At 39.6% G+C, this 14135-nt stretch overlaps 1 protein-coding gene across 2 annotated transcripts; it reads left to right on the forward strand.

Moving 5' to 3' along the window:
• Window positions 1-221: 221 nt before the first annotated feature.
• On the forward strand, window positions 222-12904 carry phf10 (PHD finger protein 10). 2 transcript variants are annotated; one of them, XM_076285535.1, is made up of 12 exons: window positions 222-304; window positions 1322-1434; window positions 1537-1667; window positions 1776-1859; window positions 2438-2580; window positions 2901-3044; window positions 3195-3304; window positions 5337-5490; window positions 6473-6616; window positions 10270-10378; window positions 10799-10987; window positions 12574-12904. In XM_076285535.1, the coding sequence occupies exons 1-12, from the start codon at window positions 236-238 to the stop codon at window positions 12666-12668; spliced, it is 1485 nt and encodes a 494-aa protein (XP_076141650.1). In that variant the 5' UTR covers window positions 222-235; the 3' UTR covers window positions 12669-12904. The 2 variants fall into 2 exon arrangements, with proteins under 2 accessions (XP_076141650.1, XP_076141651.1); XM_076285536.1 differs by having other exon boundaries at window positions 2904-3044.
• The last annotated feature ends 1231 nt before the right edge of the window (window positions 12905-14135 follow it).

The following is a 14135-nucleotide window of genomic DNA, read 5'->3' on the forward strand; positions in this document are numbered from 1 at the left end:
AAAAAGGTATTTTAAACTGGTTGAAGCTGCACCAAAATTTCAATAATTTATTTAGATTGATCAATTAATTATCTCAGAAAAGTTTCAGGGAATATTCAGGACTACTACATCAGCTTTTAATTTTCACTGAGTTGCCGAGTTGCTCCCCAAGAAAACTTACTTCCGGTTATTTTCTACCACACTTTTATTTTGAACTGTCTTGTTTATGCCATTGCCCGCCATTGAAACGACCAAAATGGCAACTGTACTCTCACCGAGACAGTGCGACAGTGGTCCTGCGACACCTGGAACGCAATCTTTAAAGGTAGCAATTCACGCGCAATTGTGAAATCGTTTTTAACAGTCTAAACATTAACGTTACTGAGATAACATTAGAATATAATTACTTTTTCCCGGTGTTTGTTGACGGAACATCCCGCCTTTGTTTCATTCATCCCAGTTTAGCCGTTGATCACGACGTCGTTAGCTTTCGACCATAACATTGGGCTAGGCTGCTGTGCTGAGATAGCAAACAGTCTCGTTTATGGCAAATATGCTGTTTGAATCACCAAATGAGTGATTAACGTTATCGTATTAGAGAGGCACGATATCACTTTGATGTAGTAAGAAAAGTTGAAGCTGACGGGACATATCTAGCTGCTATAACGTTACCTTATCAACATCATAACAAAATGAGCTTATGAGCCAAGCTAGCTTGTAACGTAAAGGTTTGATGTTACACATTGTAATGTTACTGTAATCTTAATGTATTTAACGTTACCTAACGCTATAACGGCATACTATATAACTCATGTGACTTAAACTTTAACAGCTGTGTGATTGTAAGAAAAACACTTGTTAGTGAGACTAATTGGAAAGCAGGATTTAATTTGCTAGGGACTTGATCAGTAGACAAACGTCATGTTATGACTCCAGATTTAGCCTGTTCCAAAGTGATGGTATGGTATGCTGTGATGGTACAGCATTGAGCTGCGCCTAATAGGCTATTCCAGCCTTTGGAATGTGCTGGATAACCCTTTATGCGGTGTTTTATTGCTTATGCTGTTATCCATACAAGCTATTGATGAAAAATTAATGCAACTAGTGTTGTCATATTTAATAAGGTTGTTAGCACAGTGGCATGGCAAATGGGAGCTGTAATCAAAGCTAAATGTGGTCCAACAAAATATTTGAATGTGCATCTTTTTTGGCTAAACAGTGCATAACATTAACTTAGAAGAGTTATTGATTGCAATTGTGTTTAATCACAATGTTTTGCCATTCTTTAGCAGCTCCCTACTAGATTGAAATCATTATTTACTGTAGCCTGCTTGCCTTTTAGGATGACAACTTCACGGAAGAGAACTCCAATGATGGCAGCCAAGCCCCTAAAAGACGCCGAATGGGCTCCGGGGATAGCTCTAGGAGTTGTGACACGTCTAGTCAGGAGCTTGGGTATTTATGACAAATTTATCACTATACAATGTTATGTTGACTTATTGCTGGTAAACTTTCTTTGCAATAAGATCTCCAATAACATGTCATCCACCCCAACAGACCCACTTATTTTCCTGCGGAAAACCTAACAGAATACAAATGGCCACCAGATGACACAGGAGAGTACTATATGCTACAAGAGCAAGTTAGCGAGTACCTTGGTGTGACATCATTTAAACGTAAATATCCAGGTAAGCCTGTGCATTCCTTTTAGAACACAAATAACTACAAATAAGCAATTTACCTAATGGGTGTAATGCAAAAACAGAAGAAGAAACTGTGTGTTTTGCTTCTCAAAGACTTGGAGAGGAGGGACCTTTCTCACAAGGAGAAGCTGTACTTGAGGGAGCAAAATGTCATCACAGAAACACAGTGTACTTTAGGTAAGTTTGTTTCTGTTTTTGGTGTGGTTTGTCTGTCTGTCTGTCTGGCTGTGTGCAGGATTACACAACATGGTCTAAGGATGAACCCATAAGTAGATCTGACTCATGGGGCAACTGTAGTGATTTAGCATTACTCTAGTGTAGAGCTTTCACTACTGATCTGCCATATGCCATGCATGCCTGGTTTTCCCTCCAGTGTTCAAACCAAGAAAATGCATTTCCTGGTGGTCTCACCAATAACAGTTTTGTTGGAGTGAAATAGGATAAAGGTGTTCTTATGACATGGAATTAACATAACATTTCTATATCAAATTGATTGCCTAAAAGTTACAACACAAACCTGGTGTTGTCAAATTAATCCACCTCAAGAGATTGGTTTTACACAATAAAACACAATAAAGTAATATTAATGCAATAAAGATACTTCTCTATCACAAGTGCTGCCTGATAAATTGGCTTGTTAAATTCTTCATATGTTGAATGCCTGGTTATTACAACTTTACGCTTTACATATTTTCGTATTAATTTCAGTATATATACACACACATACATACTAACTGCATGTTTGTTATTCATAGGTCTCACAGCTCTGCGAAGTGATGAAGTGATAGACCTAATGATTAAGGAATATCCAGCCAAACACGCAGAGTATTCAGTCATTCTCCAGGAACGGGAGCGACAGAGGATAGCAAAAGAGTACTCAGTCAGTACTCAAAGTGCAGTGAGTAAAGCATCACTCTCTTTTGTATTGTTCAGCCTCTTCTGCTTGTCCCTCTTGACTTTAGCTCAGCAGAGTGCTGCTTTAGCCAATCAAAGCTATGCTAAGTTATCAAATCTCAACAATTTTCAAAAGATAACAACAAAACTTATCTTAAAAGTTCTGTATCTCATTCTTGATCTGAAATGTATACATGTTGCTGTCCATTCTGTTGAATAAAACTTTTCTGTATGCCACAATCAAAATATAGGCCTGCAGAGAGGCACCTGATTTTCAGACATTTTTTCTTAATCTCCCTTGTACAAAATTTAACCTTTTGCCAGCAGCAACAAACACCACAGAAAGTGGAGGCAAGCAAAGTGCCAGAGTACATCAAGAAAGCTGCTAAGAAAGCTGCCGAGTTCAACAGCAACTTCAACAGAGAGCGCATGGAGGAGAGACGAGCGTACTTTGACCTTCAGACACATGTAAGTTGAAGTCATCATTCGCACATTATAACCCTATATCTAAAATGGTTTTATGTATTGAGAGGATTTTAGCATCCATAGCATGCCATTTTTTTTAAAGTGGGTTGTTTGCACAAAGTATTCTTCACTTCAAAAAACCCTGTTTTACAGATAATCCAGGTTCCTCAGGGAAAATATAAAGTTTTACCCCCAGAGCAGACTAAGACAGGACCCTACCCTGTGGCTCTAATACCTGGGCAGTTTCAGGACTACTTTAAAAGGTATGTCAACCATCTCGCTTTGGCTAAGTTAAATTAAAGCTGCAGTTGGCAAAATTTTTTTGGTCATATTCACTGAAACCAACACTATGCTCCGACAGAACAACATGAATCAGCCGGTTTTAGAGAAAAAACCCTGCACTTCTACCTCCACCTAGAGCCTTTTATTTGTTTTGCAAAAATCCACAGCTCCCGGTTCTTTTGGTCCAATCAGAGCAGGGCTATGTAAAATCTGACTGTCAATCACAGTCTGGTGCGCACTGACGAGCCAAACTTCATGAGAGGGTGCTCGGTGGTAGTGGGGGAGGGGCATGAGAGTTGTAAACATTCAAAATTTTGGCTAAGTCCCCTCAATCTGTCAGACTTGCCAACTGCAGCTTTAACGAAGAACTTCTGAAAATGTTTTGATCACTCAGCATGAGAGGAACGACAAGTTCATGGTGAATAAATGTAAGAAAAAACAGTCATAAAGTATTTCGAATAAACTTGAAACAATGCCTAGTAATTACACAGCCAGAATTGCAATAATTAGTATATTGATTCATTCATTCATTCATTTGGTAAGTTGTTATGAATCAGCATTTTTGTTTATCACAAATCAAATTTGTGAATGCATTTCTCATGTTGTGAAAAACAACTAAGGGTCCTATCTTGGTAATCTAAAACCCAGCGTATTCTTATCACGACGCAAAGCGTATTGCTATCTTACTCAAATTTTTCGACATGCTCTTCTCTTTTATTGAACAATGCGCCCAGGGGTGTGGCAATTAACAACCTATGGTGTGGTCTAGTGCATTATCCAAAAATCGCTATCTTACACCATCTAAAAAGCATTACGCCACTGACCAAAAAAAAACTGGTCTATAGTGAAAGGCGCATATGAAGCACAGCTGAAGACGCACTGTCATGAGATGTAAGCAGCAACTCCTCTGCAGGATAAATGTCCTTAAGTTTTTTATTCAGTCATGCTTTTTTCAGGCTATGTTTTCGATTGTAAGCCATTGTCAGTCAATAGTGAAAGTAATGAACTGTGTGTAACTGTTTTGTTGACTATGACACCACGGTGAAGTTAGTTTCACTTTGCCTATGAGTTCAAATAATAGATGAGTGCAGATGCATGTAGCAGGGTTCCTACGCAGTATGGAAAACCTGGAAAAGTATGGAATTTGATGTTAGTAATTTCCAGGTCTGGATAAGTATGGAAAAAAGAAACAAGGGTTTGGAGAAATATTTGTGTTTCCAGACTATTACATTTGCAGGACTAATCACTTCACTCAGGTCATAATGAACCATTCCTACTGTTGTGTAGCTTAACTGTCAGTCCCCATCGTCAAGATACAACTATGACGCAACTAAAAATGAGGTGATGATGATACAAGCTAAATGGACGAATATTAAGTGTCATTTTTTAATTCACTTCAGTTGTCCATACCTTTGTTTTCATCGAGTTATCCCAAACCAGAAGTGGCCGCAATGTCGAGAATATGGTCCGAAAAATCTAACGAGAAGTTTGGAAATTTGAGTATGGAAAAAGTATGGAATTTTGAAATGGAAAATGTGTAGGAACCCTGATGTAGGCTATACTCTGCTAGGTTTTTGTAAAGCATGGTTTAGTGGAATACCTGTTCCATACGGTCTTACGTGCAAGCAGATTCCTTCAAATGCACCGCTGACTATTAAAATACCGATGTACTGTTTGAAGTTGCACTGCTTGCTGTTAAAGGGAATGACAGATGTCATTTTCATTGGTTTAAAGGATGTTACGCCCAAAACACACCCATGACTGATTAAGAAACATAAGACCAACCTTTTTGCCCCAGGCGCCCGACGTTTGATAACAAAACCACCCCCAATGTGGACTGGACAAACTCCTAAATTTATTAAAGCTATTCGCCAGTAACCATGCATTTTAAATCGCCGACATAGGGCCCTAAATCTTAACTGTCTTTTCTCACTTTGTACGTTGCTCAGGAAGTGTAATAAATGGAAGAAATTGCACAAATACAATGCAAATATCATGCTCTCACCTATATAGGTACTCTCCCAACGAGTTACGCTATCTGCCCTTGAACACCGCGTTGTATGAGCCTCCTCTGGATCCAGAGCTTCCAGCGCTTGACAGTGATGGAGACTCTGATGACGCAGATGGAGAGAAAGGAGAAGACGGCAAGAAAAACAAAGGCTCATCAGTAAGAAACTAATCTTTGTGTGTGTGTGTGTGTTTGTAAATCCTCCGTTTATCCATTTATAATAGTTTGTTTATTGTAAACTAGATCAGATGTCAGTGTTTCCCACAGAATTGGATTCAATTTGTAGCTGCCTTGGACAAGGGGGGGAGGGGGGGTATTAAGATCGTCTTGGTAGTGTATTGGTCTAATTGAGTGCCTGTCACTTTAAGACGTTCGTGAGGGAACCCTTGCAATTGTAACACAGTTAAAAGGCTGCTGATGTGTGGATGCAATTCATAACGTTTTCTACATAGCTTCTCCTTGGGACAAGCACTTTTGAATAGAACAGAGTCAATAAAATGAGCCCTTCAATGAAATTGACAAGCAGCTGTAAGTAGGCTAAGCATGCTAAATTCGACATCCAAACAGTTACTCTAACGTTAGCTTTGATGCTTGATTGCATAACTTAACTTAGTTTAGTCTCCTCAATGTAGCCTACTATGTTGTGATAAGACCTTAGCTGAGTTTACTTCAATGCAGCAGTTTTGAACAAATTTGCGCAGCATGGTCGAAATTTAATAGCAATTTAGCCAGACGTCTTCTATGCAATGCTTCTATGTGGCAACAACAATCCTTCAACAATCGTGAATATTTTGTTAAAAGCACATACAGAGGAGGGGCAGCGGGCTACGAGAGAGAGCGGGGCAAGGAAAGGCTGCATGCGTAAAAAAGCGCAGCTCAATGCAAGGATTTGATCTTATTAAATTAAATTAAATTAAATTAAACATAGAATATTAATGTGTCGCGGTTTTGATTTCGTGGCGCCCCGCCACAGATTAGTCAATGTATGGGAAACACTGGATGTTTAACAAACCTTACCTTTCTTTAAACCCAAAGTCATCATTCCTACATAGGCATTCCACATTGATTTTAAGGTCAAAAGATATGTAAGAAAATGTCTCTTTTCCTTTTTTAACCAAAAAGTTGAACTTGTCATTTACAGGACAGTTCATCGGGGAACACATCTGATGGAGACAGCCAGGATGGTGGAGTCCCGTCCAAAGGCAAAGCCAAGGATCGCACATCTACCCAGGGCAAAGACAGCACCCCGCGCCCCCATCAACACAAATCCCTGTCCGGGTACAAGGTAGAAGAAAAAAGCCCCTGATCTTCTTTTTTTTATACAATTTTTTTCCCCTCGACAGCACTTTTCTCCTCCAGCACCCTTCCCCATCCTCTTCTAACCCTCCAACACACCCCTCTTCAGAGGAGAAATCACTTTTTTTTTTCAGTCCGAGTTAGAACTTCTGATGTTGCGTTTCTCTCACACACACGCACATATACACAAACTCACACTCCTCCAGAGGACTGTAGCTCTTGCTGTGACTCTTTTGATCACCAGTGGAACTTGCCCCCCCCCCCCCCCCCCCCCCCCCCCTTTTGACAGTCAGCCTTCCCTCCGCACTCTCCAGTCCGATGGAGCAGATCCTTACACCCAGCATAGAGGTGTGGAGCAATAATCATTTCCTCTCAACCCTTCTGGCTACAGAGGCTTTTTGGGGGGCGTGGGAGTTGAGGAAGTTTCTTTGAGGCACTTTTTTATTTTTACAGTTACGTAGCCCTCAACTGTAAATGCTTTTTTTTTTTTAAATGTTTGTCTTGTTTATTATTATTATTATTTTTGTTACATCACTTTAATTTGAATGTCCTTAAATACCTCTATGCTGCTCACTTGCCTATTGAACCTAATGGCAAAGAAGCAGATGTGTGTGGCTGCTAGAACCATTCACTTTTTACCTTATTTTACCCTTCAAAAATAGGATTTATAAGCTACAGAATTTTATAAAAGCACTAAGTAGATGATAAAAGTTTTTGAAAGTCATGCTTTCAACATCACTGCCGTATGTTTTGAAATATGAACATACACATATTATGTTTTTGATGCAGTATGAGTATTGTTTGACATTGTATTTTTTAAATATTGAATAGAACTTGAGTGTATGAAGACAGTGATTTCATACTATCAACTGTGTAGGATGCCTTGCTTGATATGACATTTTTTTGTTTTTTGGGCTGGCCTGATCGCTTCCGATATATGTAATTTTTTAATTTTATTTTGAAGTTAAGGGGTCATCAAAAGATCTACCTTATGGCAATCTTGATAACAGAAAGCACCTAAAAGCAATAACATTAGCTCTAATGTTTACTAACGAATAAAAGTTCAGTAGTTCAACATCAACAAGAAAAAGTAAACAAATACTTTTTGACCTATTTAAAAGCTTAAATAGGCTTTCAATTTCATGTTACGTTGATTTATTTTTATGGTTTTCATAATGTTAATAGCAGCAGGGTGCCAAAGGTAAACTGGGTCGTAAGTTGGTTTGCACTTTGCACTTTTCTTTTCAAACATTTCAGTTTTCCTAGAATGCCTCTACATCATCTGAACCCTTCTTATTCACTCTAAAGAATTTATTTTTGATTTGCTTTCAAAGAAAGCACATTCTTGAAGAAATTGAGAGTTGGGAAATACTACAACAGGCCATGTTTTAAAGCAGAAGTACACTATTTTTCAACCAAGGGTCTATTTTTGTCTAAAGGGGGGGTCTAAATTTTAGTTTGGGACCAAAATGTTAGTCGGTGTCATTTGAGTAAGACTGGAATGTGCATTTACAACGAAATGGCCTTGGTGGAAATGTCGCAATGTAAAAATAAATCACTCCACTGGCTAGGCTCAAAATATTACACTTCTATGCTACTATAGAGAGGGTCCCTGCAGACAATATGAAGGGTTTTTTTTTACTTATGTGTAAAGAAAGTGTATTAAAAAGACATGTGCATTACCAGTTGTTGTGCCAGTCTCTGCCTTCTTGCAAGGAGAAAGTCTGTACAAGTCAACTACCGAACTCTCCTCCTTTTGCAACTACTGAAGGTAGTTTGTGCTGTATTTCATAATTAACTTGGAGACTTTCTCCACACAAGATGGTTGCGACCGGAAGAAGACTATACATGTACTGACTATACAAACGGTCCTTTTTTTTTTAATAACCTTTCATTACACTTACAAAGATGAGAATACTTTGGTTTGTCGGCAGGGACACTCTCCATAGTAGCATAGTGGCTTACAGGGGTGATTTACTTTGATCTAGCATATTACAGCCTTACTCAAAATGGCACCAATTAAAGTTTTGGTCTCAAACTAAATGTTTGACTCATTATCATCCAAAAATTGACTAAGTTGAAAAATATTCTCCTTTTAATGTGCCTGTCCAGTCTTTCCTTCATAACTTCCTTCAATTTTCCCTTTTTTCCCTCTTTTTACTTTTTTATCATGCACTCCAAACATCTTTGGAGTTGGTTAGCCTAACTGATCCTGAGTGCCCTCTTCCCTGTTTTTATTCCTAATTTTCATGTCATGCACTGGCATAACATTTCTTTGGTCACAATATCATAAAACAAGCTTTTCCAAGCTTTTAAGTTAGAAATCTACTAATACAAATCCCTCTTAGGTACAGCTTCTGTTGATCCTCAGTTGTCAAGAATGGTGTCAGTAATTTGTCTCTGGTCTCCTTCCCAGTTTTTATAATATACCTGCTGAACAACTTGATTGGAAAAATGATTTTGAAAATGATTACTTTCTTTTCCCCTCTGAATCAACGAGGATGCTGTGTTTGTTTGGCCCTTAAGCACCTACCCTGGCACCATAGCGACAAGCTGCTGTCATTTAGACTGATAACAGTTAATATGTTCAACAGTTTTTTGTGTCTCCTCTTCCTCTCTTTCCTTCTTTCTTTCTTTCTTTCATTCTTTGTTTGTTACTTTTGTTCTTTCTTTCTTGCTCTCTGATATAAATGTTTATTCCTTCAAAGTTGTAAGTCTTTAGACTTGGTTAGAACGTTTATGTCCGTATTGGGATAGTTCATCACCGTTACACATTTAAATAAAACGGTTTGAAACCAATGTAGATGGCCAATGGAGGGTTTCTTTCAAATTATGCACGTACTGAATGCATATTTTGTTTGAAATAAAGTAGTGTCCGTATGTCAATATGGGGACAATAATTCACGCACCTTAGAGCATGGATGTAGATCTTTACCTATGTGTATGTAACCAGAAAGACCTTTATTTTCAGAATTGACAGATGATGATGTGTAACATTTTTAATTGCCCTAAAGCTAAATGAAATAATGAGAGAAATTGATTATCCTGTATAGAAAAAAGAGGTGTGTGATATCAATAATTTCTATAAAGCATCAAAAGTCACCAGATATCTCTGGCAGTAGTAGCACAACTGCTGTGAAATCTCAGTCTCAGTATTTACATACTGTATAACTACTCAGAATATGTATCTGGTGGCACAAGTACCTTGCTGCTATTTTGTTCTCTTTCACAGGTCCATCAAATGTCATATCAATGAATATAGTTTGATATAGTTGTTATTTGATATGAAATTTTGGAATATGGTGTTACAATTGTTCTTTCTTCCTGTCTGTAAAGGTCTCTGTAAAGCTTGGTTTATCGTTATCAGATCTGTCACCACTCTGCTGTGTTCAAGATTCTGTGTGTATTGCATGCCATCAGAAATGCTGTGACCATATGGTGTTTTATTTAGAATGAAGTTAACAAATAACAGATAGTCAAAGCCTTTTCAAATTATCCTGGAATCTTGAACATGTCAAGGTTGACCTGAATAAATCTGGAAAAAGAAGGAAAGAAAAGAAAACAATTAGTTTTTGAGTACATGTCATGAAGTGCTCTTGGCTTTGTTGCCATGTTTTTTATAGCGTTGTTCTGCCCTTGCAGCCTAAGATCACTCCCAATGATTTTTGTGGCATATGCCAGAAGGGTAAGGAGTCCAACAAGAGGGGCAAGGCCGAGGCCCTCATAAACTGCTCTCAGTGCCGGAACAGTGGTAAGCACACACCTAACACACTATGTTTAGACAACGTAAACAAACTAGTAGTCATGAGCAATATTTAGGATTTAATCACCTTTAAAAACTAGATTTGTTATTGCTATACTTTGTGTCTTTAAGGTAATCTGCTGATAGTCTGTTTTTATTGTAAATGCAAAAAAGTCCCAAGATTTATTGTGCACAAGAACATGTACACTCACTAATACCATATTCATATCTAGTTCATATCTAATTCTAGTAGTGGTTGACAGGGGGGTCCTCATGAAATTCCTGTGTAATAGCTGTCTGCCAACATACTTATGTTTTGGGGGCCTTTTAATTGAGTCATGTTTTAATATATATCCATAGATTGATGTGGTTTTGTATGGCTGAATGATTGTGTTTGTGTGTGTGTCTGTGTGTGTGTGCACGCATCAGGTCATCCATCGTGTTTGGACATGAGTGTGGAGCTGGTGGCCATGATAAAAACGTACCCGTGGCAGTGCATGGAGTGTAAGACCTGCACTGTGTGTGAACAGCCCCACCACGAGGAGGAGATGATGTTCTGCGACAAGTGTGACCGCGGCTTCCACACATTCTGTGTGGGAATGGACTCTATCCCTCAGGGTATAATGCGGGCTTTCACGCTCCTTTTTTTTTCTTTTGCCTTCCCACCATTTTATCTTTTGTGACTGTCACCTTCCTGTCTATCCTTCTTGCTTTATTGCCTTTTAATGGTCCTAGTACTTCTGTGATCTCTCTTTTTCTTTTATTTCATTTCATCATATTTATCCTTTTTTGGCTATTCATATGTTTGTTTTTGTCCTCTATTTATTCTTCCTTTGGTAAACAAACCATTATACACAAAAGGTATGTACATTGTTTCCGACCAAGAATGGGTTTTGCTTCAGATATTTACAGGAGAGGTGTTAAATTCCTTGTCTGTAGGTAGGGGATTTCCCTCAGTGACCGACCAACAACCAAGCCTATTTTACATCACACAACATGATGCAGGACACAAAGTGTACCCAGGATCCGTAATGGCCTTCTTTCACAGTAGCACATGCGCTGCCAGTAGCCTGAATGCCCAACCACACAACCAAAGCAACAAAAACAAAATGACCAACAAAGCAACCGTTTATGATCTGGGGCACGTTTCCCAAAACCATAGTTGCTAACTCATAGTTGCTAACCAGACCGACCCTTGATGAGGGCACTCACAAATCCCTACAAATTCTTCAGTTAGTCCTCTTTGTTGCTGAGGCCGTTTACGATCCAATCAGCAACATGACCAAGCAAAATGGAAGCCCTTGATACATGCACCAACAAATTCTTCATTCATTCCTCTTCGGTGCCGGAGCCATTTATAATCTGACGAGAAACATAACCAAACAAACAAATCTCCACTGGACTTGTGTGTGCTTGCCAGCCACGTTCCCTTACTTAAGCTACCAGTTCTGCACATTGACTGTGTATAAAAAGGTTCTACATCCTTTGACATCTTCCTCTCAAAGTCTTCCTTCTCAAAGGGAATAGTTAGCTGCATAAAGAAGAGGATGTGCTCACATCCCGAATACAACGCCATGTCTGGTCTTAAATCAGTCACAACAATACTCTGTGGAACTTGCAGTTGCCTTCTGACATCCACTAGGAGTTTAAATCCTGTGCTGTGCCCCATCTTCCTGTATTGCTTGTATTTGTCTAGTTATGTTTCATTATGGCTCGTAGAACACAGGTGCACAAATACCATACTGACATACCAAATGTGCAAATATGTCCCTTGTATATGAAGGACATGGAAAGAACGCTAAAACATTTAACTCTGAAACATGACCCCAGAGCAATCTTGAACCTGGCTATCTTTTTAATGGTAGGGAGACTCTTTTTACGGGATACATAACTTACTATTTGTAAGAACAATCACCTCAGAGCAGTTTGGTCCACTCCATAGTGTGAAATACACACACACTATGGAGTGGACCAAGGTCTTGAGTACACGAGTCTCTGAGTTGCAGGTTGTCTCATGGAAAACTATGGAATGTGGCAGTTCTTAAATATCCAAATGGCAATTTACATGCTGGCTGAAAATGAACAGGTCCTTGTGGTTGACCAACACAGGATGTCTTATAGTCTGGAGCATCTAAAAAAGCACTACAGTGTTTACACTAAGTGCAAACATCCACCCAATGGCATTTTTGTGTTCTGTTTTGCAGGTTGCTGGGTCTGTGAGATCTGCAACAAGGAATTCTCCACTCCAAAGAAAAAAGGGGGCAAGACACCAAAAAAGGGGAAATCAACCCCTAAATGAATTAAAATGTAGATCATTTTGAACAAACTGTCCAATGTTATTTTCAGGTGATATTTTGATAAAATGAATTGTTTATATTTGTTCTGGACTTTCGTATTGCTCAAGGTGCTACAATCATGTACTGTAAATACTGACTTGCCTTGTTTTAAATGTACATCCACGTTTTTGTATCAACTAAAAATAAACAATGTTTGCCAGGTGACATCTTTTATAAAATAAAGTTTTGGATAATCAGATTACTTTTCTCTCAGTTGCAATCCTTTGCTTTCAGGATGAACAGACCCTTAGCTCTTAGACACCTACACACACAGCAGAGAAGACACTCAAAGGAGAAATTCCAGGATGGCATCCCTGTTAGAAACCTTTGATTCAAATATCTTATTGCCTAATGTTCAGATTGAGAAATTGTAAATCAGTGCATATCAGATATGCATATGTAAACATAATAAAAAAAAATAATTGTCTTAATTGTCAAGTATTCGACTGGGGAAGTTCCATGGTGATATCTAGTAGTTCACAATTTTACACTATTCACCTGTAGTGTCTTGCCTTTAACAGAGGGGTTGGTTATAGCTACAATAAAGTCTGGTAGAGGAATAGACCGTATAGTGTATTATTTCTATGTTCCAGTGGCTCTTCATGTATATTTAACAGCTGACAGCCTATATGGGCCTGAGTAAGTCACCTGCAAGACGAGCAGCCCCTCACCATGACTGAGTGACTGTGCTCCCGCCGCAAATCAGAGATATCCTGTTACACTCTCCTTTCAGTCTCCTTTTCCGCTGATGTTTTTCCCCTCTCACCATCTTGGTCTTTTTCCTTTTTATGCTTAGCACACAAACACATCTGTAAACGTGCCTGTCCTATCCTCTATCTGCTTGCTTTAAGCTGTTTTGAAATCTCTCACCTGTCTCACCTTCCCCCTGTCTGTCTGTCTGTGGTGAGGTAATGCGACAGATGGCACCTGGCGAGTGTAGTGAAAGCAATAGGTGACATACGTGGGCCTGTCTCTCTTCACAAGTGTGTAGGTGTGTGAGTGTGTGTGTCAGCTTTCCCTTGTTACATGATAGGTGTGTGTGCTGGACAGCGGCCGCAGAGGATCCATGCACCGATGCTCGCGTAGCTGAATGGCAACCGCCAGCCCCCCCCCCCATTCAGCAGCCGGTGTTTGTGTGCAGGGAGCCCTGGGCCTGGACACAATGGCATGCTTGTAAGCGCGCGGCTAAATGGCTTAACCAGGGCAGCACGGACCTGCGTGAGGATCTGGGGCAGGACCTCTGGGACCCCGGGCCAGCCTGGCCTCTTATCCCGGGCCAGCTCAGAGGCGGGCGGTTGGCTGGCGCAACGCTGGCAGTTACGGTGTCAGTTTGTCTGCCTGTCCAACCGCCTTGGCGTGGAGTGCACCTGCCTTTGTGCGCCTGACAGATATCAAGTTGGTATGGGCTGAAGGAGCCTGAGGGATCAGGT

This window comes from Alosa pseudoharengus, unplaced genomic scaffold (assembly GCF_046254945.1).
Source record: "Alosa pseudoharengus isolate Yale_2024_CS ecotype anadromous, Long Island Sound unplaced genomic scaffold, YU_APseudo_1.1 YU_APseudo_1.1_scf_15, whole genome shotgun sequence".
Lineage (NCBI taxonomy): Eukaryota > Metazoa > Chordata > Actinopteri > Clupeiformes > Clupeidae > Alosa > Alosa pseudoharengus.

What these genes read in the sequence shown, in the direction of transcription:
- phf10 (XM_076285535.1), top strand. Translation starts at nt 236, where the DNA reads ATGGCAACTGTACTCTCACCGAGACAGTGCGACAGTGGTCCTGCGACA. An exon ending in CTGGAACGCAATCTTTAAAG is followed by an intron (nt 305 to 1,321) that starts GTAGCAATTCAC and finishes CTTGCCTTTTAG; the next exon opens with GATGACAACTTCACGGAAGA. An exon ending in TTTCAGGACTACTTTAAAAG is followed by an intron (nt 3,305 to 5,336) that starts GTATGTCAACCA and finishes TCACCTATATAG; the next exon opens with GTACTCTCCCAACGAGTTAC.